Source organism: Pseudorasbora parva, chromosome 3 (assembly GCF_024679245.1).
Source record: "Pseudorasbora parva isolate DD20220531a chromosome 3, ASM2467924v1, whole genome shotgun sequence".
Classification (NCBI taxonomy): Eukaryota; Metazoa; Chordata; class Actinopteri; order Cypriniformes; family Gobionidae; genus Pseudorasbora; species Pseudorasbora parva.
The window spans coordinates 62439067-62466160 of record NC_090174.1 but is presented as its reverse complement, the minus strand read 5'-3'; the positions used below and the strand labels follow the sequence as shown (position 1 = coordinate 62466160).

The 27094-nt window shown below is 40.4% G+C and overlaps 1 protein-coding gene across 14 annotated transcripts in view; it reads right to left on the bottom strand.

The window, feature by feature from the left end:
* Positions 1–27094, bottom strand: part of golga2 (golgin A2) — a 71367-nt gene that overhangs the window by 3422 nt on the left and 40851 nt on the right. For all 14 annotated transcript variants that reach the window (XM_067439735.1, XM_067439736.1, XM_067439742.1 and 11 more), the window contains 22 exons: positions 25596–25659; positions 25103–25162; positions 22350–22430; positions 21977–22015; positions 21826–21888; positions 21585–21678; positions 20874–20980; positions 20734–20792; positions 19726–19867; positions 17504–17593; positions 17315–17422; positions 16946–17033; positions 13437–13573; positions 9620–9838; positions 9427–9540; positions 8054–8278; positions 5469–5568; positions 5286–5374; positions 3680–3851; positions 2568–2735; positions 1460–1566; positions 1144–1312 (listed from right to left, as the gene is read on the bottom strand). In XM_067439735.1, the coding sequence (XP_067295836.1) occupies positions 1144–1312; positions 1460–1566; positions 2568–2735; positions 3680–3851; positions 5286–5374; positions 5469–5568; positions 8054–8278; positions 9427–9540; positions 9620–9838; positions 13437–13573; positions 16946–17033; positions 17315–17422; positions 17504–17593; positions 19726–19867; positions 20734–20792; positions 20874–20980; positions 21585–21678; positions 21826–21888; positions 21977–22015; positions 22350–22430; positions 25103–25162; positions 25596–25659 (2495 nt within the window). The remainder of the gene's footprint in view (positions 1–1143; positions 1313–1459; positions 1567–2567; positions 2736–3679; positions 3852–5285; positions 5375–5468; positions 5569–8053; positions 8279–9426; positions 9541–9619; positions 9839–13436; positions 13574–16945; positions 17034–17314; positions 17423–17503; positions 17594–19725; positions 19868–20733; positions 20793–20873; positions 20981–21584; positions 21679–21825; positions 21889–21976; positions 22016–22349; positions 22431–25102; positions 25163–25595; positions 25660–27094) is intronic.

Genomic DNA, 27094 nt, shown 5'->3' with positions numbered 1-27094 from the left:
ACTATATGATTGGCGATATAGAGTTGTTTTATGTAAGGCTCAACTTGCTGTAGTCGGCCCTATTTATAAGGTACCATCATGTCGTTTTTTGTTTAACTTCCAAACACAAATGAAGATATACTTTATGAAGCCTGAGGGATTTCTGTCCCTCCATTTAAAGGGGTGGCTGTATGCGATTTCTCTTTTTGTAACTTTAGTTAGTGTGTAATGTCGCTGCTTGAGCATAAACAGTCTCTGCAAAGTTACAGCGCAGAAAGTTCACTGCAAACGGAGATATTGTCTTTTAAAGTTACAGCAGTTTATTGCCTACAAAAATGGCCGCTTTGGACTACAGCGAGCTTCTTCCTGGGTTAGTGACATCATAAACCCTCGCTAGTCTCCACAGATGTGACTTTTGCCCGTAATGGGAAGGGGCGTGACTTTAACCTGTGCTTCAGCCAATAAAAATACAGGAAACTACATTTGGCCATCTGACCAATCTAAGACCATTGTGTTTTTCAGAGGGAGGGGCTTCATAGAAGCAGGAAGCAAACGAGCCGTTCAAAGCACAGACAGCGGTGTGGAATAAAGGGAGAATAGAAGAACAATATGGTGTTTTAAAAAAGAAAAAGTATTAAGACATGTTATACTGCAACCCATAAACACAACCAAGCCTAGCAAAAAAAACACGGAACCACCCCTTTAAAGTAAATTTTTCCTCTCAAACTTAAAAGATCCAAAAAAATGTCATAAAGGCATCGTAAAAAATAACTAATCAAGTGTCTAATGTTGACTATATATATATATATATATATATATATATATATATATATATATATATATATATATATATATATATATATATATATATATAAAATGTGTAATATAATGTATAATGATGCAATGGGAAAATATTTGTGGGTCCTAATAATAATAATACACAAATAATAATAATATTATTTTAATGATAATAAAGTAAAAAATAAAATAAAAATTTCACTACCATAGTAGGGGACAAAATACTATGGTAGTGAATGATCACTCTATCTGCTTGGTTACAAACATTTTTCCAAATATCTTCTTTTGTGTTCAGCAGAAGAAAGGTGAGTAAATGATGACAATTTTCATTTTTGGGTGAACTATCCCTTTAATTTGGCGTTATACCTGGACTATCCACACTGCTGATGTCCATGTGTCCGTCAGCAGGATGGAGCTGTTCTCCTTCAGACGGCAGGAGGTCGGGGTTACTGACGGCGCTCATGTATCTGCTGTACCACTCGTTACGCTCCCCCACCAAACGCATGACCAGGTCCTGCAGCTCAGCTAACTTCACCTAAACAACACACACACACACACACACACACACACACACACACACACACACACACACACACACACACACACACACACACACACACACACACACACGTGTCAACATCACGCCGCAAACGTCCCACCATCACAGAGCAGCTCCTCGTACCTTCATCTCCTCCTTGTCTTTGGCCAGCATGTTGATGTATTGCTCCTTCTCGAAGTGTCTTTGTTTCATGATGGCTCTCTGGTTCTGATACAGTGCGATGTATTCACCTACACAAAATAAAAAATTCACAAACAACACATTTGTAAAGATCTTTATTGAGCTATACTATATTGCCAACAGTTTTGGGACGACCTTTCCATGCACAATATCTTCCAATTCTTAATCCGTAGGGTTTAAAATGGAGTCGGCCCACTCTTTGCAGCTCTAACGGCTTCAGCTCTTCTGGGAAGGCTTTCCTCAAGGTTTAGGAGTGTGTTTATGGGGATTTTTGCCCATTCTTCTAGAAGCTCATTTGTGAGGTCAGGCACTGATGTTGGACGAGAAGGCCTGGCTTTCAGTCTCCGCTCTAATTCATCCCAAAGCTGTTCTATCAGGTTGAGCTCAGGACTCTGTGCAGGCCAGTCCAGTTCCTCCACACCAAACTCCTCATCCATGTCGGCTGCTTTACTCCACTGCATCCCACGCTTTGCATTGCTCTTGGTGATGTAAGGCTTGGATGAGCTGCTTGGTCATGGAAACCCATTGCATGAAGCTCTCTACGCTGTTCTTGAGCTCATCTGAAGGCCACAGAAGTTTGGAAGTCTGGAGCTGTTGACTCTGCAGAAAGTTAGCGTTTTCTGCGCACTGTGACCCTCAGCATGCGCTGACCCCGCTTTGGGATTTAACACTTCGTGGCTGAGTTGCTGTTTTTCCCAATCGCTTCCACTTTGTTATAATCCCATTAACAGTTGAGCGTGGAATATTTAGTAGTGAGGAAATGTCAGGAATGGACTTATTGCACAGGTGGCGACCTATCACGGCCCCACGCTTGAGTTCACTGAGCTCCTGAGAGCGACCCATTCTTTCACTAATGTGTGTAGAAGCGTCTGCAGGCCGAGAGCTTGATTTATACACCTGTGGCCATGAAGTGATTGAACACCTGAACTCAGTGATTTAGAGGGGCATCGCAATACTTTTGGCAATATAGTGCATGTTAAAAATAAATTAAACATTATGCATTTTGACACGCATCAGATGTGCTGACAGTGTGTGTGTGGCAGCATCTCACCGATTGTGTCGGTTTCTCCTGACAGCTGAATGCAGCGGTGCTCCAGCTCCTCCAATCTCTCCCTCAGGTCCACTTTCTCCTGCATGAGCTTTGTGAAACGTTCCTGTAGTTTGTCCATAGCAACACGCAGAGCCTCATGCACCTCCACCGGAACCCCGTCAGCGCCTCCTACACACACACACACACACACACACACACACACACACACACACACACACACACACACACACACACACACACACACACACACACACACACACACACACACACACACCAAAATCAGCAGTGCAGCAAAAACAGTAGTAATCGTTAAATCGTAAAAATCTAGAAAAATTTGAAGCGCCACATTAATAACAATCATAAATGTTTCTTGAGCATCAGATCCTCATATGAGAATGATTAGTGAAGGATCATGTGACACTGAAGACAGGAGTAATGATGATAAATTCAGCTTTGATCACAGAAATAAATTACACGTTTACTATATATTCACATAGAAAACTGTTATTTTAGACTGCAATATTATTTAACATTTTTACTGTATTTTTAATTACTTAAATATTACTAATATTCAAATTATATAAAAATTGAAAAGGCATAATTTCAGTTGGAGGGGGACGATTTTGGCTCGTCTCTGGGGCCCCAAGAGGGCACAATGAGATACAAATATTTGTATCTCTTTATCAATATTATATATAAAATATCAATGCACCGCATTAAATTGTTTATTGAAAGCGATGTCATGATAGTGAGTTAAAAAGGTGCATTATGTTTAAACTAACATTTATAAATCAAATATATATATTTTTAAATGCACTAACAATAATAAAGATGAAGGCATTTATGTACAGTTTAATACATAAGAGTACTTTTTGCATTTAAAAACATGAAAATGGGAAAAAACCTAACAACTAGTAAAGCAAATAAAAATTAAAATGCAACAGGCTGCCTGACGCACACCTAAAATTCGACCATTTTTGCATTTGAATGTGGATTTTTAGTTTTGAAAAGTTCTTAAAACCAAACATGTAAAAGAGTCTGCACAAAAGTGTGTAGAAGTCCAGGGGACCTCAGTGCGTTGAATGTTTTTTGAGCTCATAATGAAGCCGCACCTGTCTCTGCACATGTGCTCTGATGATGATGATGATGAAGATGATGCTCCTGGCTCATAGCCGCCATCTGCTGCCGGGTGGAGTGATGAAGCCTCCTCTCCTCCTCGAACCGGCGGCTCATCTCATCTTTCTCATCCTCCAGACGGGACAGGGCGGAATGAATAAACTCCACCTGCAACCATCAAGATTTAAATATTTAATGAGGAGAAAATGTTGGGAGGAGCTTGAGTTTATGCTCCTGAACATGATTGGTTCATGAAAAGTAAGCTATGTTTTTAATTAATATGTAAAAAAATATTGCTATTAGTAGTATTTATTATTTTTTCCAAATTCAGATGTCCACTGATGAATATATAAGCTTGTTTCCGGACTTTTCACCACAGATTAAACAGTAAAAAAGGTAACTGCGAATTTGTATCACAATTCCGACGTTAAATCTCGCAATTCCGACGTTAAATCTCGCAATTCCGACGTTAAATCTCGCAATTCCGACGTTAAATCTCGCAATTCCGACTTTAAATCTCGCAATTCCGACTTTAAATCTCGCAATTCCAACTTTATATCTCTCAATTCCGACTTTATATATCCCAATTCCGACTTTAAATCTCGCAATTCCAACTTTAAATCTCGCAATTCCGACTTCTCACAATACCGACTTTATATCTCTCAATTCCGACTTCTCTCAATTCCGACTTTATATCTCTCAATTCCTACTTTATATATCCCAATTCCGACTTTATATATCCCAATTCCGACTTTAAATCTCGCAATTCCAACTTTAAATCTCGCAATTCCGACTTCTAACCATTCCGACTTTATATCTCTCAATTCAGACTTCTCTCAATTCCGACGTTAAATCTCGCAATTCCGACTTTAAATCTCGCAATTCCGACGTTAAATCTCGCAATTCCAACGTTAAATCTCGCAATTCCGACTTTAAATCTCGCAATTCCGACTTTATATCTCTCAATTCCGACTTTATATCTCTCAATTCCGACTTTATATATCCCAATTCCGACTTTATATCTCGCAATTCCGACTTTATATCTCGCAATTCCGACTTTATATCTCGCAATTCCGACTTTATATCTCGCAATTCCGACTTTATATCTCGCAATTCCGACTTTATATCTCGCAATTCCGACTTTATATCTCGCAATTCCGACTTTATATCTCGCAATTCCAACTTTAAATCTCGCAATTCCGACTTCTCACAATACCGACTTTATATATCCCAATTCCCACTTTAAATCTCGCAATTCCGACTTTATATCTCTCAATTCCCACTTTAAATCTCGCAATTCCGACTTTAAATCTCGCAATTCCGACTTTAAATCTCGCAATTCCAACTTTATATCTCTCAATTCCCACTTTAAATCTCGCAATTCCGACTTTAAATCTCGCAATTCCGACTTTATAATCTCGCAATTCTGAGATAAGAAAAAAAAAATCACAATTATCTTTTAAATAGTTTTACACTGTGACGAAAACAAGCTTCCATAGACAAATCAATCACAATAAGTCCAGGAAGTCTATTTTGCCTGTAAATCTTCACATCCAATGTCACTGAAGTCCATTCAGTTGTTGCACATTTTAATGAACTCACCATTTCTTCTCTGCTCTCAAACTCTTCTGGAATGACAATATGTGATTTCTGGAAGCTCTCTTCGAGCGAGTGACTTTCCAACCCATCACCTTTAAACAGAAGTAGAGTAATAAATCAGTAAAGCCACTGTGGTAAAACATCACAGTGGTTCATTACATCACGTCAGAGTAACACGAGACTCACCCTCGTCTCTCTGTGAGGTGTTCAGTACGGAGCTGTTCAGGAGCTCCTGCACCTCCGTCTTCAGCTCCTCATTGTCTCTGGCCAGCTGGTTTAGTTTCTCCTGCAGGGAGCAGCAAAGCAGGACGGATTATTATAGAAAATTTAAAGTCACAGGGATGCAAACGGGTGAGGGGTAAAAAAGGTGAGAACATTGCGTGAATAGAGAAAACATTCTCCGAGGTCAGGACACTTTTAACCCTTAAATGCATACCTCGGGTCATTAGCGACCAGAGACGTCATTCACAACCCTCCTCCTCCTCATTAATTTTTTTAAGTTAGACATCACGTGTGTAAGATTGTTCGTATACACAATCAAATATTAGTGTCATTGTGTCTTGATGATGGATGTGGTCAAGAAGCTGTCAGTGAGCAAAATACCATATTTTCCCGCACTATAAAGCGCACTTAAAAGCCTTTAATTTTCTCAAAAAACCACAGTGCGCCTTATAATCCGGAGCGCCTTATATATGGATCAAGGCGCTGTGTCAAAATGTATCAGTATGAAAAACCAATAAAAACTATTTAATAATAATAAAACGTTTCAGTACGACTGGTAAACTACAAAGCCACACCGCGTCTCTACAGTCACTATTTGAATGAAGGCAACAGCACTAGTACGGGGCATGAACATCGATGCATTTCGAGGCGGGCCTTCTTGGTGCTTTCATTTTACGAAAAGACGTAATCTCTCCATACGCAAACAAACTACCGTCTCGCAGCAACTGCCAAAAGATTACCAAGGCTGGGAGATATTAATATGCACATCAACGTTTGAACAACGTTACCATGGGAGTGAACGGAGTTGTCAGAACGCTTAATAAAGTTTGACTTAAGCCCTATTCGCATGGGATTAGTATTATCTGGGACTTCTGTGATTTAGAAATTTCTCCCCCACATCTGAGTTTTGCGTGGCAGTGGCACAGTCGCACGTGATAAGCAAACCCTGTGATTTTACTCGAATTTACTGACTTCTCCCGCATATGATGTCAGGACTTGTAAATGTTTTTCCTTATAGCTGTATGAAATCATAAACAGTCGTTTCGATATCGTTTTGATAGTTTTATAGTAATACAAATTATTTAGATCAGTTAGAGAACACGCTACAATTAAAAACTGAACTGAGCACAGACCAGCGGCAGGAGTCAGATTTCATTCATCACGAGTGAGAAGCTGACGATATACGGCGAAAGTTTCAGTTTCAAAGCTAAATGTAAAAGCGCCCATTTAAGCGAGCTTGTCGTTGTACTGTTCTGTTGTTATGTTTTTCATTAAGGATAGTATTGATGTTAACATTAAACACACCATTCAAGCAATTTGCTCCCAAATTGGTACTCATTCAAAAGTGAAAGTATAATCCGTGCGGGAATTCATAACGGTGCGCCATTATGAACGCAGCCTCCATTCTTTGTGAAAGATAAAGATAGAAAGGACTAATATTATCACAGGACCTCGGTGTTCGGCGAAATATGGTAGGTAATTTGCGGGGGAATTTTTACTTTACAAATTGCAGACATGGCCGATTCGCACGGGATTAAGATCACAGACATTCTCTGCAATTATTACAAATCACCAGAGGTCCCCAGATAATACTAATTCCGTGCGAATAGTCAGTTTGTCTGACTGTTTTGTTGACATTCCCTTTAGCACAGCTCCATCTAGTGGATGCATAACGCAAACCCAGTCAAACGTTTGACTGCAGTAGTTTCTGTTCTATGCGCCTTATAATCCGGTGCGCCCTATATATGAAAACAGTTTTAAAATAGGCCATTCATTGAAGGTGCGCCTTGTAATCGGGTGCGCCTTATAGTGCGGAAAATACGGTATTGATTTTGAAGAAATTGAAAATGAGTTTGGAGAATATGCATGAGATGGCGAATATGAGGCAGATGCTGAATGTAAACGAGCTCTGACGAGGACAGATGATATTGGGATAAAACATCTGCTCAAACTGAACCCTTACAAGCACCAAAAGGGTACGAAATAGGTTTTATTTTATTCTTCTGTAATTGTTACTCTAATATCAGGAGTTTTATATATTATCACGACAAGTAGAGATATATCCATGTTAGATATAGATTGGGGTCGAATATGACCCGAATATGTAAGAATGTTTGGTGAAAGAGTCATACAGTCATCAGATCGCCAGTCACGTGATTTCGATTCACTGATTCATAACGGTTCGAATCTTTTGAAATCATTATTTAGTTTTTTGCGCACTAACTCTATTCTGGCCTCTTCATCAATGATTGTAGAGCCGCTGTAGTGAGATGGGCTTTGTAACGACGTCTTTAGTGCCTTTATGGGTCTTGAGAGAGGAAATGACATTGGTGTCAATGAAGGCCTTTCTGAGCCATCGGATTTCAACACTAATATCTTCATCTGTGTGTGAAGATGAACGGAGGTCTGACGGGTGTGTTGTGACATTAGGGTAAGTAATTAATGACAGAATTTAATTTTTTGGGTGAACTAACCCTTTTAGGAGGATCCAGGCTTAGAATAAGCTTATTGTCTGCTAGTATAGCTTTATCTCTTGTCGTGGCGTTTACCTGCGCCTCCTGCAGCTGCATGTGGCTTTGCTCCAGCTGCACTTTTCCCTGCACCTCATCGTGCTGCAATCGGTCCATCAGCTGCGCCTGCTGCAGGAACTGCTTGTGCAGATGTTCTCTCTCCGCCACCAGCTGCTGATATCCGGCTGTATATTGCTGTAAGTGGCTCAGATACTGATCTCGCTGCTCCTGCACAGACGCCACCTCGTTCGACTTTTCCAGCAGCTGAGGAGATGAAGGAATAATTGGGTTACAAAAACACTACAGCTGGGTACAAGTTCAAGCATCCCTGAACGTTTTTGTCAGCCGAACGCTTTAGGTATAAAATATCACAATATTTCAATAATTTAACGACACATTTGCATGTTCACGGTTCTCTGATGGCAGTTAATGGTCATGCAAATAAACAGATACAATCTTGAATATCTTGAACTGGAAGTCAGTAAAAAAAAGTAGTATTTTGGTCTCATCTGACCACATGACTTTCTCCCATTACTTCTCTGGATCATCCAAATGGTCATTAGCAAACTTAAGACGGGCCTGGACATGTACTGGTCATGTGCCTTCCGTGCCATCCATGATTTCAAACCATGACGTCTTAGTGTATTACCAACAGTAAACGGTGGTCCCAGCTCTTTTCAGGTCATTGACCAGCTCCTCCTGTGTAGTTCTGGGCTGATTTCTCACCTTTCTTAGGATCATTGAGACCCCACGAGGTGAGATCTTGCATGGAGCCCCAGTCCGAGGGAGATTGACAGTCATGTTTAGCTTCTTCCATTTTCTAATGATTGCTCCAACAGTGGGCCTTTTTTCACCAAGCTGCTTGGCAATTTCCCCGTAGCCCTTTCCAGCCTTTTGCCTCTAGTGCCTTTGGACAGCTCTTTGGTCTTGGCCATGTTAGTAGTTGGACTCTTACTGATTGTTTGGGGTGGACAGGTGTCTTTATGCAGCTAACAACCTCGAACAGGTGCATCTAATTTAGGATAATAAATGGAGTGGAGGAGGACATTTTAAAGGCAGACTAACAGGTCTTTGAGGGTCAGAATTCCAGCTGATAGACATATTTGTCTAATACCAAATACCTATTTGAAGCTGTATCATACAAATAAATAGTTGTAAAAAATCATATATTGTGATATTTGGATTTTTTTTGGTTAGATTATGTCTCTCACAGTGGACATGCACCTATGATGACAATTTCAGACCCCTCCATTATTTCCAAGTGGGAGAACTAGCAAAATAGCAGGGTGTTCAAATACTTATTTTCCTCACTGTACTTCTTGTTTTAAGAATTTTAAGATGTTTGGATTAGAAACAAGACAAAAATACTAAGTAAGAAAAACATTTTTTTTGCAGTGTAAATGGACACAAACCTGTTCTTTGGCATTGTGCAGATCTTCCTGTAGCTGCCCCATCTTACGAGCGATCTCCTTCTTGATGTGATGCTCGGACTGCAGAGCGCTCGTCAGCTCCATGTTCTCATTGGTCTGGATGAGGAGAAAGGTCAGAGGTCATCACTCAGAAGTCACGATTACATACAGTACATCGTCTTTCACTAGAGCTCACCAGCTTGACAAAACCGTTCTGAAACTCGGCCAGCTGGTCTTTGAGGTCTCGGTTCTGAGCCAGGGCTCTGCTGATGGTAGCCTTGTCGCTCTGGACGTCCTCCAGAATCCGGAGCCGATCCTGGGCGTCCTCGGCGGCCCGCTCGGCCTCTCTCTCCAGTTCCTCCAGCCTCGCCTCCTGTTCCTGCACCAGTCGGCTCAGCTGCTCGTTGTCCCGCACCTACAGGACACAAGAGCACGCTCAGACACTTACATAAGGAGTGTCTGCTAGGACTGAATGATGTAACGATGTATATGCCAAGGTTTTGTGGGAATCGCTAGACCTGTCACGATAACAAATTTTGCTGGACGATAAATTAGCCAAGAAATTATTGCGATAAACGATAATATTGTCACTCTGAGACCATTTTCATCTTAAATAATGATAATGGCATAATGCAGGTATACCCTTTTCAAAGATCAATAAACTTTTATTTCTAAAGACTATTTAACAGCAAAACAGAAAACTATGTGTGTTAAATTATCCATTAAAAATCCACAATAAAAAAATCAAAACAACCAAAACCAATAAAAGCAATGGACTCTCAGTCTGATAACAAAAAAAATGCACTTGAATAAATACCAAAAACAAATAAAATGGATGAAAACTGCAACGGATGATTATGTTTTAGGTGCATACTAGGGGTGGCACGGTTCACCAAACCCACGGTTCGGTTGTATCACAGTTTTAGGGTCACGGTTTTCAGTTCTTTACAGCTCTTGTTTTTTCTTTTAATCATTAAAGGTGCACTATGCAGCTTTCGTCCACTGGAGGGCGCCTATGCAAAACAAATGCGTAGTTTGATGACGCAAAGTGTGAGCGCAGCATCTTGGGAGATGTGGTCTTCTCATCACAGCCGGTGGAAAATAGGACTCGGGCAGAAATCATGTTCATGCATGCGGTTATTAACGTTACTGTAGTCTAAAGCAGAGCAGGACCGAGTGTTATGGACCTGAGCACAGTTGCTGGAGCGATTGTTAAACAAATACCCGCCTCGCGAATACCGGGACTTTTATTATGACGGGACGGGACTCATTTGCCGGGCGCCTGCACAGATCCGCTCTTCCGGTTATGATTTTGAGGTAAAGCAGCTCTGTTTATCATATTAGATACATTTAAGTGTGTTCAAAACGATGTTATGACTTTACTCCGTGCGTTCACTTGTTCACACTGCTAAGAGTAAAGCGCTCCTGCCAAATAAAAGCCGAAACCGAGGGTGGCGCAGATATGACGCAATTGACAGGCGACTCCCTCAAATGCAATGCTGCAACGTCCCTGTCCTCAGTTAAAATAGCAATTTTCTCACAATTTACAAATAGTTGGAAACATCTGGGATATTGTAGGTACTCAACTGGCCTAGTGGTTTTTGGATATTTTACTGCAAAAATAATACATAGTTCACCTATAAGACTCCAGAAATTTACTTCAGCATATGATACATAGATATCGCGCAATATTGCTTAATGTACATTTCCTAAAGAAAATGTGAGTGGTGCTTGCAAGGGCAAAAAACACGATGAGCATGTTAAATCATACTAGAAACATGTTAAATCATACTAGAAACATGTTAAATCATACTAGAAACATGTTAAATCATACTAGAAACATGGTGAATCATGGTAAATCAAACTAAAAACATGCTAAATCATTCACCAAGTGTTAAAAGCAACTACAGCTCTGAAAAAAATAGAGCTGTAGAGTCTCTTTACACTCAGTAAAAAAAATATTTTCTTAGCGATAGATGATATTTACACTAAGTGCAAACAGCTGTAGATGCTGTAGAAGTGATATATTCTATTTACACCATATAAAAGTAGCATTTCTTTGCAATATAAATAGTAATTACTAGGGTTGGGTATTGACAAGTTTCACAAGTCGATTTCGATCGATTAGATTTGATATTAATATTGATTATTTTGGATATATGTCATACACAATACATGGCAAACTTTCTCAAGGAAAAACAAATCTCTAAATGCTGAATTAATGAACCAATGCTGTGAACTATGGGAGTCAATTGATACTACAATAGCATACTAAATTAACTGATTTGTATACAAACACTTAAATTACACTAAACTATGTTTTAAATAATAATAAAGATATAATATTAACTTTACAATTACATAATCATATTTGAACTCCAAATAGTTTTTGTTAAACATTTAAATGATGGCTGTCAGATGTATTCATACATACATGCATTAAATATTGAAGAACATTCAAAATGACAATGAATAGCCCATGTAATGTGGTGCATATCATTAGCAAAATGCTCCTCTCTAGAGTTAATTTTTCTAGCAGACTAACGGGTTTATGGACACTGGAAATGGTTTTCTGAGGTAAATGTGACGTTCCATGACATTGTTTACAAGCCGTTTTACTGCCGTCTTTCTGCGGTTGAAACACTGATTGAGCTTTTCTATGGGACGTTATACAGATCTCAGTAAGTTGTCCTGTATCTTTAACACACTTTCAGACGCTCATTCATGTTCATTTGGCACTGTTACTGTTATTAAGGCGGAAGAGAAGATCCGTTCATGTGCGATCCGCGCTGCCGGTTCTCTTGAGCTTAGCTGTGGCAGAGCGATCTCGCAACACAACGCCAAAACATTTGTTTTAAAATTTTGTAAAAGAATTTAAAAAAAGATGCAATTTAAAATCTGAGACTTTGTTTCATATCAATAGCCTTAAAGCACAAAAAATATTGTGATTTATTGTATGGGAGCCGCGCTACAATGATTATTTCATTCATTAACTGAAAACAGGATGACTAATCGATTCTTGGGATTTAAGAATCGATGTAGTTTTGTAAAAGTGAGAATTGATTAAAATCGAGAAATCAATATTTTTAACCCAGCCCTAGTAATTACATGTAAGTTATACTTTATTTTGAAAGATGCATACTATTTGCTCTTCAGAATGTGAATAGGCTCAAAATATCTGTAATAAAACTAGGTTGCTACAATCTGGCACTTTTTACCTTCATCATAAATGAGTGCCATCTCAAAGGGTCAGATGAAACCGTAAACGCGGTCATGTTTAATTGCGTTGGGATGCTGGTGTTTGGGAACGCAATCGTGTGTGAGACGCTTCTGGAGGTATATGAATACACACACACACACACACACACACACACACACACACACACACACACACACACACACACACACACACACACACACACACACACACACACACACACACACACACACACACACACACACACACACACACACACACACACACACACCTTCCTTCTGGAGGGAATTAAACCAAATCATTCTGGTCACAGACTTGACTTCCAGAGCTACCAAACCAACATTTGAGATGCTGCGACGCCATTGGTCGACTGGTTAGGACAGTTATCCAAATCACAGCCTCTGTTGAGGCAAAGTTACCTGAGGGTTTTGATGATTTATTCGGTAAATGCATTTCCATCATAGTTTATGCTCTTATCGGATGAAAAGTGTATCTGCCTCAATTGAGCACGTCATTTTATGCACATTTTGGCATTTCCATTTAGCGTATTTTTATGCAATATCCCAAAATGTGCATAAAAAAAAGGTGGATGGATACTGCTATTGTGAAGAACGAGGGGCCCTCGGAGTCAAAAGGTTGTAATGCATTTAAGAAATGTATTAATCTAAATATACTGCAAAAAGAATTGCATGATAGTATTTTCAAATGTAAGTGAAATGTGAACTTAAGACAAATGCTTGCTGAACACAGTAAATGCATGACACAAAGCATGCATCACATGGTCAACGCAGGTCACCTGTGCTTGGTACTGTAGACTGAGAGCGTCTCTCTCCTGCTGAAGGCTGCTGATGGTTTCCTGAAGGGCCAGTTCACTTTCTGAAGGGCCTGAGACCTGTGACACCGCCTGAGACTCCTGCTCTCTGTTCATCAGAGCTGTGGACACAAGACAAACCGGTCATGTTTCTGTCTGAAGAGTGTAAGGCTAGAAGTAGTATTTATGTAGTGTATGTTTTGGGCCTGCGTTTTGGAAAGTAAGCGATTTAGGGTGTGTTTACACTTGTAGTTCTGTTCCCTTGGTTTGAACCCAAAAATTATTATATTAGTCGTTATTAAAGGGCGGGTGAAACACTCAGTTTCAGTCAATCTCATGTCAATCTTGAGTACCTATAGAGTAGCATTGCATCCTTCATATCTCCGAAAAGTCTTTAGTTTTATTATATCTATAAAATAAATATAGGCTGTACCGAGTCTTTCCAGAAAAAACCGAGCGCCTGGAGGCGTATCGTGTGGGCGGACCTAAAGAATGACGAGCGCGAACAAAGCAGTGACGTCCTCAAGCGTGGAGAAACCCATCGCTATCACAGCTAATATAGATAATGATCCAGAATCAAATCTGAGGCAGAAATAAATTGAACAGGAGAAACAGCAACAGCAGGACGTCCGTCTCTGTGGTATGGACTGTATTTAGTGGCCTGTCAACATTTGTGTGTCTTTACTAGAAGTTTATGAGGACATGATTTGGTTTATGGACTATTGTATGCGACTAACGTAGACCTTAGCAAGCAAAACGGTTTTGCACGTCAGACTAGTGTAACATTATATAGAGAACAGGGACCCACTTTATATTAGGTGGCCTTAACTACTATGTACTAACATCGTAATTAATCATTTGATACAATGCACTTATTGTGTACATACATGTTTTTACATTGTACTTACATTTAAAAAAATACCTGCATGTAATTACGTCTGTAATTAATTTCTGTAATTACACAGTTGGCACTTGCCTTACACCTAACCCTACCCTAAAACTTACTCATCCCAACACACCTGTCCCTAACTCTACCCGTATCCCACCTCAATATCAGCAAAGGTGCTTTGCAACACAATTTTAACACAGTAAGTACATTGTACTTATTTTTTGATGTAAGTACATAGTACTTAAGGCCACCTAATATAAAGTGGGGCCGAGAACAGCAATGGAGTAACCGTTAGCGCATTTGAATGACGAAGCACGCGATCGTGTCGTTTACTGATGTTTACTCACGCGACGATAGCCAACAACAGACATTTGAAGCAGTTTTACTCACGGGCTGCTTCCAAAGCAGGACCGAACCTTTATCGCTGGGACCGCTCCGTCAAAAACACACTTCTTTGGTATGATTTGGTGAAGTCCTGTGACAGCAGTGGCGTGGAGATCCACTTTGAGACGCGACTGAAGCGATGTTGTGAAGCTTCCCGTCATTTCTGCGTTCAAATCTGTTCAAATGCAGCGCTGCCTTCCCAGAATGCTGTGCTGAAGCGTTGAAGTCGCTCGACGTCACCCATAGGAATAAAGTGGAGCGCGGCGCGACAGAAGTGTTCACGGACGACTGGATCTGCAGTTGAGAGTGTTTATGGGCGTGCATTTCCTCCCTCGCTCTAGTCGCGCGCGCGCACCCTACCGGGAGAAGAGCCCGTACGGCCCATACAAGGACCTTCCGCTCTATTAACGTCAAGCCGACCCATACTCGAAAAAAACTCTCCGAAACTTGTGAGAAACCGGAAGGAGTATTTTTAACACAGAAATACTCCATCAAACGTCCAAGATTAGTTTTTGAAACTTTGTCTATGTTTAGGATGGGAATCCAAGTCTTTAACAGTGGAAAGCTCAGTATGCATGAAACAGCATTTCACCCCCCCTTTAACATCAAACCTAAAGATACAAAGCAAAAACACCTACTTTTATGACGTATATTTTAGCGAACATCCAATGCAATGCTGTGTGCTAAATGCGCTCGCTGTATGTGCATACAAATGATGGTCTACAGGGCTCCAGACTTACATTTGAAAGCAGTAGCTCAAAGTTCATTTAAAGCAAAGTTTTGCATTAATAAGTGCAGTTACTTATTGCGTGTTTATTTATTGGAAATGTAACAGTGAAGCACTGAGCTTGAATTAATATGCAGATAAAATGAACTTTTATTAACTACAGTAACAAAACCAAAAACCTGTAATATTCTATACTTAATACATGTGCCATTGTTCTTCTATAGTCTCACACTGAACTGACCGACAGCTTCAGTGATTACTAAAGGAGCTCTTTACTTGTTTTCTGTGTAATTCAGTCCCAATTTGAAGAAAAGTGTTTGTTTTCAAGAGACTTTGTGACTTGCGATTTTTCCATATATTAGTGGTAATGGCTAATAAATCAATAAGGGCTCCTCTGCCGCCATCTACTGGTTATAGTGGGCATTTCATGTCAGGATTAGTTCACTTTAAAATGAACATTTCCTGATAATTTCCTCACCCCCATCTCATCCAAGATGTTCATGTCTTTCTTTAGTCAGTCAAAAAGAAAATAAATGTTTTTAGAGGAAAACATTCCAGGATTTTTCTCCACATAAAGGACTTCAATAGGAACAAACGGTTGAAGGTCCAAATGAATGCAGTTTCAGAGGAAGAGCTTCAGAGACTTAGCCTAGAAATCTAGACGCACCCTAGCGGCAGCAAATTAAATTTGCCCGCAAGTGTGGTCTAGCAACTCTCAATTCCTATCTGAGCTGTATTCCTTAGAATCTGGACGACCCAATCACATCGTGTAGGTAGGCTATAGAGTCGGCGGGCGGGGCCATAATGACGACAGTCGAGTTGCGTTTGCGTGCTTCTAGTAACACAGAAACTGGCGAACGGCGGCGGTCTTTCGAATCAGCTCTGCCCGCGCCTCCGGAAGACTTGGAGTTCAGCTTTTCTCTGAGAAAAGAACAAAGAACGGCACTGAAGTCATTCTTAAGAAGGGAAGATGTGTTCGGGGTTTAGCCGACCGGATACGGTGAATGTTTAATCAGTCAGCGAGCTCTGCTTCACCTTCGTTGCTCCGGTTGGTGTACCGCTATCCTATCGCGTGCAGAGGGAGTTTGAAAGACAACCGTTTATCCGCTCCTCGGACTGAGCCCTGTCTATGGTGAGTTTCCAGACCAAACATCTTGATGTGGGTCTGGCTTGTCAGGCTATCAGAGACTCTGACCGATCCAAACACGTATGCTTGAGCATTCTTGTGGCATCATGTCATGTATTTGGTCCATGTTGCATTCATATTTCATTCAAACCACATCAGAGTTTGTTAGCAAAAATCTTTTCAGCGGTCTTGGTCCACTTGTTCTGGTGCACATCAGGTTTCGAATTGTTGCGTTCACACTTGTTCAAATGAACCGCACTAACAGAGCAATCACACCAGGGCTCGTTTTAATCTAACCAAACCAAGAGTGAACACACCCTTATTGTGTTGTGTTGAATGTGAATGGGTGTGGATCTCATGTCTTGTACCTGCAGCGTTCTCCAGTTCTGTGATCTTCTCCTGCAGCTCGTGGATCTGAGCAGCAGTGCTATCCCTCTCCTCTGACATCAGACGTACCTACACACACACACACACACACACACACACACACACACACACACACACACACACACACAGGTATGAACTTGTGTGTTAGGGCTAAATGACACATCAAAATAGTGACCCATCCAAAAGTCTGCCATTTATTAAAATTAATATATGCACTGTGTGACACTTATAATGTGCATTTGAGAACAAAACATGTGGGAGCCACGTCACAAGATTTGTGATGAGAAGCACTTATAGTTGTACTGTAAAATAAAACCATTATTTACACACACACACACACACACGTTTACCTGAGACAGGAGCTGTTCGGTTTTGTCTTTCCACACTCGTCCCTCCTCCTGAATCTGTGCAGCGTACTGATCCCTCTCCACCTGCAGCTGAGCGACCGACTCCATCAGCTGTACAGAACATTCAGAATGACAGAGGAAAAATACAGACACAACAATTCCCAAAATACAAGTCCTTCAGCGCACACACACCTGAGCCGCGTGAGCCTCAAACTGGTGCTTTTCTTCCAGGAGGAGCTGAACCTGCTGGTGTTCTGATGGAGGACCCGACTGACTGGAGAACTGGAGGATTTATAGTAACAGACAGGAATTACTTCATGAGCTGTTGTTACATCATGTGCACAGAAAGGGCCAGATTTGCTAACAGCATGCACCAGCGCAAACTAGGGGTTGAACGACTTCCGTTTTTAAAAAAAGTCGACATTTATGTGATGAAAGCCAAGTCGACGTCGACTAGTCGCTGATGACGTTATTAAAGGTCCCGTTTTTCGTGTGTTTTTGAAGCTGTGATTATGTTTCCAGTGTGCAATATAACATGAGTTCATGTTTCGCGTGTAAAAAACAGTATTTTTCACACAATTGACTTATCTGTACAGCGCTGTTTCCTCTGTCCTATAAACTGCCTGATTATTTCCTTGTTCTATGAAGTCCCTCCTTCAGAAACACGTAACGAGTTCTGATTGGGCCAGCGCTTCCCGTGTTGTGATTGGACAGCAGCTTAGAGCACTTTGCCCGAAAAGGTCCCGCCTCTTACCATAACGGGGAGATGCAAGCGCTGAATGCGCGCTCTTCTCCAGGTGGGAGAGCAACGAGACCACGCCCCCTATTTTGGATGTTCTTGTGGGCGGGGCTTTAGTCAATAAACGGTTCTAGTGACGTCATCACAGCAGGAAGTGCAGCGGTGTAGACCAAACAGGCCGCTCGCTGTAGGCTTTGAAAGGGAACTTCTGTTAAATAAAATATCTCGCTTGGCATTGAACTTTGAGCGTTATAATTTTACAGGTATTATTTATGCTCTAACAGCAACATTACACACTAACTAAAGTTTGAAAGATGGGATCGCGAAGAACAGGACCTTTAATGAACAAAACAAATAAGCCTGAGCCTTGAGCTGAGACGCAAACACAGGTTTTCTTGTGCACAGGACAGCTACAGCATATGACACTTATTTTGTCTTAAAGTCGTTATATTTTTCACAAATTTCTGCTCGTTCTGAATAAGATACAGATAAAGTAGCACAATAAAGATTACATGTATATGAATGCATTAGTAAGTGATTGCGTGTGAATTAATTCTACCTGTCAGTGTCTCTCTACTAATAGTGCAGCTGTGAGTTTTAGTTATCAAGAAATATTTGCTAGAACTTTTCAGTTTCTAAGCAATTTTATTGATGAAATCACAGAACAGTGTTGATACATTTCTTCGCTACTGAATGGTTGGCGCGCGATCTTCGTGTGATGTGCGATCGGCTATGTGTGTGTGTGTGATGCAATGCAGCACGCATTACTTTAGCACAATGATTAACTTACGTGTACAATAAGGCTGCGTTCTCCCGATCAATTTTGACCATCCAGATGGTATAATCAAACATGTCTTGTGGAGAGCTCACTCACGGAGTATGCATTTATTTATCATTTTTAACTGTTCAAAACAGAGCCTGCGTGCCAGAAAATTGTTTATCCTCTTGCGCCCTCTATAGGCCAGCGACTAGTCGACGTCAAGCTTAAAGCATCATGACAGAGCATTAAAGTCGACTAGTCAATTAGTCGACAAGACGGTGCAACCCCTCTTTTGGCGTTAAAAAACTACTGTCTGGATTTGGTGAAGACACTCAGTGAAAAGTTAGTGCTGAAAAGGCGTGGACAAGGTTACTTTTGCTAGCCTCAATTCTAGTCAGAATATGAGTCTGATGCTCCATTGGGCTGTGATTATGGGGCGTTTTTCAACCCAACCAGGAAAGACCTCGATTGGACAGACCGACAACCAATCAGAACAGCGGAGCGACGCATAACGTTAGTTGTCAAATTTCAACAGAACTCAACTGCACTGTGTTGCCAAGTTCGCGTTTCCGTGGGTTGAAGCGACCTCAATCATGTGATATATAGACCCAGGAATGCAAATTTCAGCAGGCAACCTTGCCGAAATAACGAAATATTTTAACCCCCAAACGCTATTTTCCCCCCCTGAGAACGATGTAACAATGGACATTTGATCTCCTTATCTGAACTGCAATAGTAAGGCATTTCAAAATAAGAGTCCCGCATTCCCCACACATTACATAACTCTTTTTTAATGACACAATAAACTCCATTTAATTTAATTCCCATTTAATTCATATTCAGGAGGAAAGGCTAAGAACAGTATTTGACACATTATTCAACTGTATAGTAAAAGTGTGTCCTGTGTTTTCTCACCTGCTGCAGCATGTCGTCGGCCATCTCCAGCCGCTTACGAAGCTCGTCGACCTCCTGTTTCAAGGCATTGTTCTCATTCACTCTCAGCTTGAGCTGCTCAGAAAGCTCTGAGCTCTGCTGCCTGGACTCCTCGCTCAAATTACTGACAGACACACAATATAAAATCATAAAACATCTCAGATTCACATGATATCTTCTGTTTCTATTTGCACTGTGACAATAATCTACCATTTCTGCCTCCTTCACAAGCAGAACATCTGTATATACTTATTTGCACTGACTGGATATTAAAGGGGTGGTTGATTGCCCTTTTTTTACAAGATGTAAAATAAGTCTCTGATGTGTGTGTGTGTGTGTGTGTGTGTGTGTGTGAGAGAGAGAGAGCGAAGTGTCAGCTCAAAATACCCCACAGATCATAATTATAAATTAACATATTATATATGTTAAAATTGTCACTTTTTAATGGTGACAAAAAACCTGGTGTTTTTGTGTGCGTCCCTTTAAATGCAAATTAGCTGCTGCTCATGGGGCGGAGCTTCAAGAGCTCGTGTTAGCAGCTCTGATGACCTCATGCAAACAGGAAATGAAACTGTTCAGCCTTTTATGTTCAAACAAGTTGGTCAATGATGGAGAGACTCAAGAAGAAGAGACAACGTTTCTGAATGGTTAGTTGACAAATTTAATCTTCAATCGCAGGGTGGGGTTTATGTAAATTTTAGGGTTAGCGATGTCACAAACCCGGGAGAAAGCTTGTGTAGTCCCTACCAGCCGTTTTAAAAAAGTGACTAAAGTTTAAAAAGTGAACAATCAACCACCCCTTTAAATGCACTTTAATGCAATTTTATGTATACAAACATATTTATCCGTATTGCTCTTTGCACTTCTGGTTAGATGCTTCTGTATTTAGTTGTCTTTGTACAAAATGACAATAAAGCTGGATCTAATCTAAAAAAAAAAAACACATTTATTCATATAACATACACTGCTAAATGAGGAGTACAGACTTACTTAAACCTGAGGACCTCCAATCGCAGACTGTCTCTCTCCTTTTCAAGCTCTTTATTATGCTGCGAAACAAGGGTTTGTGAAACTTAGCGTGTGCTTTAGGTCAAACAACTAATAATGAAGATGAACAGAAGATCTGCTACCTTCTCAAATTGCTTCTGTTGTGTGGAGACCGAAGATAACGTTCTCTCTAACTCGGACACGCGGTGTTTACTGGCCTGCAGCCGCGAGCTCAGGTCTTCTGTCTCGGCTGCACACCACACACACACACACACACACACACACGTAAGTGTAATAAAAGACCAAACTCAGTGTTCAATAATGCCTACAATCAATCAGTTCTAAGAAGAAACACAACATGTGCTAATTGAAAGAACTCAGGTTAACAAAAAGATTGAATCTAATATTTGCCAATAACTATGTTTATATGTTTTTTGTTGGCTGGTCATTTTTGACCTGGAGCACCACAAGTGTATTAATATCTGAAAGAAAGCCATTACATCCTGTGTGACCAAAGTCAGCAAGTATAAATATAACTGCACACTGGCTTAAAAGTTTAGGCTTTTTGCTGAAAATGAACTTTTAAAGGGAGTGCGCAGTTATATTTTTACCGGACATGTTTTGTGAGAATGAATCTGACCGTGTATAATTTTACACACACACACACACACACACTACTCTCGCACTTGCACACACATTTTGTCGCACACATACACACCACTCTCACACGTGCACTCCCTCACGCGCACACATACACTCTCGCGCACTCCCTCTCACTCACACACACAGTCTGGCACCAGATGCGCGCGCACACTCTCGCACGCGCACACACGCTTCTCGCCGCACACACTCACCTGTCTTCTGTCGTGCTGCTTGCTGTGTGTACGACAGGGCCGTCTGTAGCTCTGATTTCTCAGACACCAGGATGCCGATGGTTTGAATGTGAACCTGAATGAAAAAATTAATCATTAAACACAAATCTTCCCATTTGTATAATTGTGTTTGAAGAAAATATGGCCAAATATTGTGTTGTCTTGGAGTAGTTTTATTCATTAGTGAATTAGACATGACTACAGTACAGTATAATGTGTTCACCTGCAGCTGTTCACGCATCGCTCCCTGCTCCTTACTGAACTTCTGCTCAAACTCTTTACGCTCCTGAGGAGAAGAGAACACACACGTCACACAGAAGTCGTCGCATATTAATAAATGAATGAGAAATATAATGACACTGCTGGATGCTTACCTTCTGTAGTTGATCAGAAAGCTCCTGAGACTGTTTCGTCTGAAAACACAGAACAATTTGTATTATTTATTAATATTTATGTGTGTGTACACTTTTTAAGGTCTTTTTTAAGGAAAACTTTATTTAAGACTTTTGTATGTATGTATGTATGTATGTATGTGTATGTTATATAAAAAATGTGTTTAATACGTGACAAGTTCCCAAATAATGCACTCTTGAATATTTCGGTTTTAATTTTATATTAAGCGTGGCTATTGAGACAGTGTTGAAAACTGTGTGTGTGTCTCATTGTACTCCATCGCATTGCAGACAAGAATGCATCCTGTGTGAATGTCTCCTCAGGTATCATAGGACGTTTGGGACACACACTTACCAGTGTCTCGAGTTTGGACGTGAGCTGGGTGTTTGTTAGTGCGCTAGAGTCCAGGGCGGCGGCCAACTCTTGGTTGCGAGTCTGACGGAGAGAGAGAGAGAGCGAGAGAGATCTGTTATATGTGTAACTGAACATTGAGTGATGTGGATAAACAGGCATTCCCTCGTATACTAGCAGGGCGACTATCATTTTACTCAAATAGGAGTTCTTAACTCTTTCCTCACAAAACACTGAATTTTCTCTTATTTGTGAGAAAACGCTTCCCGGCCAAAAACGGAATTTTCCATGTTTTCACTGTCAGATGCTAGGGGGCGCTATTACGCATCTTCTGAATGAGGACTGAACCTCTTGATCAAAACACACGTGAAGAAGACGCAGTAAAACAAGCGACATTTAGCTAAATAAGGAGACAATGGATAGCACCGGCCCTTCATCCTTTCTTGGAGGTGGAAAAACACAGTTCTTTATGACCTGCTGGATTTCTTGTAAAAAGTTTTTAAAAAATTAACAAAATAAAAGATGAGATTTTTTTGTCTATTGTAAAGTTTGTGATTTTAACATTGACTATAAGATATGTTTAAATGTTTTGCCACTTGCGTTGCATGAGCAACATAATGTACAAATCTAAAGGATTTATAAATAAAGGAATTGGAATAAAGGAATAAAAACGTATATAACTGTTTATATTAGGGCTGTCCGCGACTAAGGATTTAGACAATCGAATCAGAATTGTCGAATCTCTCTATGGTCGACTGATAGTCGAATCATCTGTGTGTGTGTGAATGGGTTGGGAGGGGCACGACACTGTCAGCAGAAGGGTAAACTATTTTTATTTTCCTTTACACACTGCACACAGCAACAACTTTTAATAAAGCGACCAAAACTGCCTGCCAACTGACAGACGAACTGACAATGGCTTTCTTATTTAGGTTTAAATAGTCTAAAAGGTAATGTGGTGGATAAACATTAATAAACCGTTTTCTCATAACATGTTAAAGCCGCGATCGAAATACAGAACATCACACAAATATATAAAAGAACATTTTGATAAATAAACCTAAAAAAATACCTGCCTAGAGAGGAAAAGAACACTTTGAGTGCGTTTACACGCACGTTCTGAAGCCGATTGTGCCTAAAGCGGGTGCAGACGTACGCGAAGCTCAGCCCCGCGCCTCAGGATCTCACACCGCCACCTGACGCGCACATTATATACACGCGAGCTCAATTTTGAATTGACTGACAGATGAGCTGCACGAAAGCGCTCTGTGGTGCGGCAGGATTTTAAACAACTTCCTGAATGGCCGCGGACAGGCGCTGAACGCTGCCGCCGGTGTGCGTATACTCATTGAACATGTTCTAATCTTAAAGGCGCGGTGCGCAGCTCAGCGACCTTAAAGGGGTCGCACACCGATGCTCAGCTCAGCGTCGCGACACGTCTTTAAAATATTGAGCACCCCCATATTGCCAAAATGGTATGATCCTCGTTTCACAACACCCGCGAAGATTCGACCATGAGATCGGTGGTCGAATCAGGCTCCGCATATCGATGCATTGAATCTTCGACTATTCGGGGTCACCCCTAGTTTATATTAGTGCTTTGAAACATGTCATCTGTGAAAGAGTGTATACATGCGAATTGCAATGATGACAAGCCATGTTCAGTAGCTGAACAACTTTTACATTTGAAATAAAAATAATGAATAAATGCTTTGTTTGTGGTACAGTGTGTGTGAAATAGTGTCAGTGACACTGCCCTTCATTCATAAAAAGATGCCATTACAACAACTATTTAAATATACTGTCTATAAGTTGTTTCTGAATTAATTTGGAGAGTAACTGTGAAATGATTACAATATAAAAAAAAATGTATGTATTAATTTCAGACTGAAATGTGTGATTATTACTTTTTTTAATCGATTGACAGTACTACTAATAATATTACAAAAGATTTATATTTTAAATAAATGGTTCTTTTGAACTTTATATTCATTAATCTATTCATTTTTAACACTGATATCATGAATTTTTCTTGAGCATCAGATCCTCATATGAGAATGATTAGTGATGGATCATGTGACACTCAAGACTGGAGTAATGATAATAAATTCAGCTTTGATCACAGGATATTAATTACACTTTACTATATATTCACATAGAGAACAGTTATTTTAGACTGCAATATTATTTAAAATTTTTACTCTATTTTTAATAAAAAAAATTGGTGAGCAGATGAGACTTACTTTTAACTTATTGAGTAAGACTGTAACTAATAAACGAAGCCTCTTTATGTTGAGAAGCCGGTGTTTGTGAAGCTGAAACAGGATGTTTGTCCAGTGTGTGGCAGATCATGTGAAAATACCATCGCTGCAATAACACATACTGAGAGATACACTAATTACACAAAATCAGACTCAAGTAGTGCACAGCGGAGATGAAACTAAGAAGAAATGTTTAAATTGTTCTTGATTTGGTCTGTAAACGATGAAGGAATCAATCTTGGATATAATTGTGAAAATAATATCAAGTGTCTGGCGCTCTTATATAGATCAACGCTATAAAGCCCAACAGACGTCAAGCTATTTTCAACATAAGAACTTCAATAAGATTATCTCCTGCTTGAGCGAGATTAGTGACCGTTTGGTGTGTTACTTATAGACCTCTACTCCTTACAGTGCAAGCATTACAGATCTGCACATACATGTTTATGTTTTATAAAAAGATGAGGTGAATTAATAGTAAAGCGTATGGAATACCTCCAGCTCCTTCTCGTTGACCATCGGAGGATCGCTGTCTCCATTGATGTACGTTGTCGACTGCATTACCCCAAAGATGGAAATAAAAACAATTAACATTTACACAACACAGAATAAAAGCAGGCGTCTTTGGGGATTTTATAATCCTGAAAGGTTGATATGTGGGGTATTTAGAAGTGTTAAGTAACAATTTAACAGCTTCAATCATGCATAATATGTTTATTCTTTGTGCATAACTCTCTCAAGGCATGTAAATTAACAAGTATAGTTGGTTCATGTGGGAGGAACTATTGGAGTTAATAATATAACGAATAGATAATGTTACTTTCTTTAAAAAAAAAGCATTTTAATCAACAAAAAAAGCTGTGAATACTTCCGAAATGACTGTTCTGCTGATGTAACCAGGCAGGGCAGGAAAAATAACATCATAGCATCCCAACCCATCCCACCCAAAGCCAGACATTAAAGCAGACGGACGGGTGGCGTGACTCACGTCAGACAGGAGTCCATTGAGCTGCTGGGAAAGCTGTCTCAGGCTTTCTGTGGACGACAGCGGCCTGCAAACACAAACACCAGTTTAACTTTACACAATAGACCATTTAGATGTGCAAACATGCATTATAAACTTTCTGTGCAGTCAGTGTTTACAAAATCTTCTGAGGTAATACAAATAAATCTGAGGGAGGTATACATTTATTTATATTGTTAAGCCGCCTTTCCACTGCATACGACATTTGCATACGATTGCCGCATTTTGTACTAAAGCTAGCTAAATAATTTATGAAACTAACAAACTAAACTGAAATTTATAGCAAAATGTATATATATATATATATATATATGGGATGCAACAATACACTTAGTCCACAGTTCAATACATATCTCAGTTTTTAACCACAATTCGGTTCGTTTTTTTTTGCTATTCCTATTCTATTTTTAGGCGACAGGAACAGAAAAGGTTACGGAGAAAATGTTTTTATTGTAATACTCTTTCTTTTATTTTACTTAAAGGGGGGGTGAAACACTCAGTTTCAGTCAATCTCATGTCAATATTGAGTATCTATAGAGAAGTATTGCATCCTTCATATCTCCGAAAAGTCTTTAGTTTTATCATATTTATAAAAGAAATATGGGCTGTACCGAGTCTTTCCGGAAAAACCGAGCGCCTGGAGGCGTATCGTGTGGGCGGAGCTAAAGAATGATGGGGCGTATCGTGTGGGCGGAGCTAAAGAATGATGGGGCGTATCGTGTGGGCGGAGCTAAAGAATGATGGGGCGTGTCGTGTGGGCGGAGCTAAAGAATGATGGGGCGTATCGTGTGGGCGGAGCTAAAGAATGACGAATGTGCACAAAGCGGTGACGTCCTCAAGCGTGGAGAAACCCATCTATCTCAGCTAATACAGATAATGATCCACAATCAAATCTGAGGGAGAAATAAACTGAACAGGAGAAACAGCAACATCAGGACGTCCGTCTCTGTGGTATGGACTGTATTTAGTGGCCTCTCCACATTTCTGTGTGTTTACTCGCAGTGTATGAGGACATGATTCGGTTTATGGACTATTGTATGCGACTAGACCTTAGAAGTAGCAAGCAAAACGGTTTTGCACGTCAGAATACTGTAACGTTATACAGAGAACAGCAATGGAGTAACCGTTAGCGCATTTGAATGACGAAGCACGCGATCGTGTCGTTTACTGATGTTTACTCACGCGACGATAGCCGACAGCACAGACATTTGAAGCAGTTTTACTCACCGGCTGCTTCCAAAGCAGGACCGAAGCTTTATCGCTGGGACTGCTCCGTCAAAAACACACTTCTTTGGTATGATTTGGTAAAGTCCTGTGACAGCAGTGGCGTGTAAATCCATTTTGAGACGCGACTGAAGCGATGTTGTGAAGCTTCCCGTCATTTCTGCGTTCAAATCGGTTCAAATGCAGCGCTGCCTTCCCAGAATGCTGTGCTGAAGCGTTGAAGTCGCTCGACGTCACCC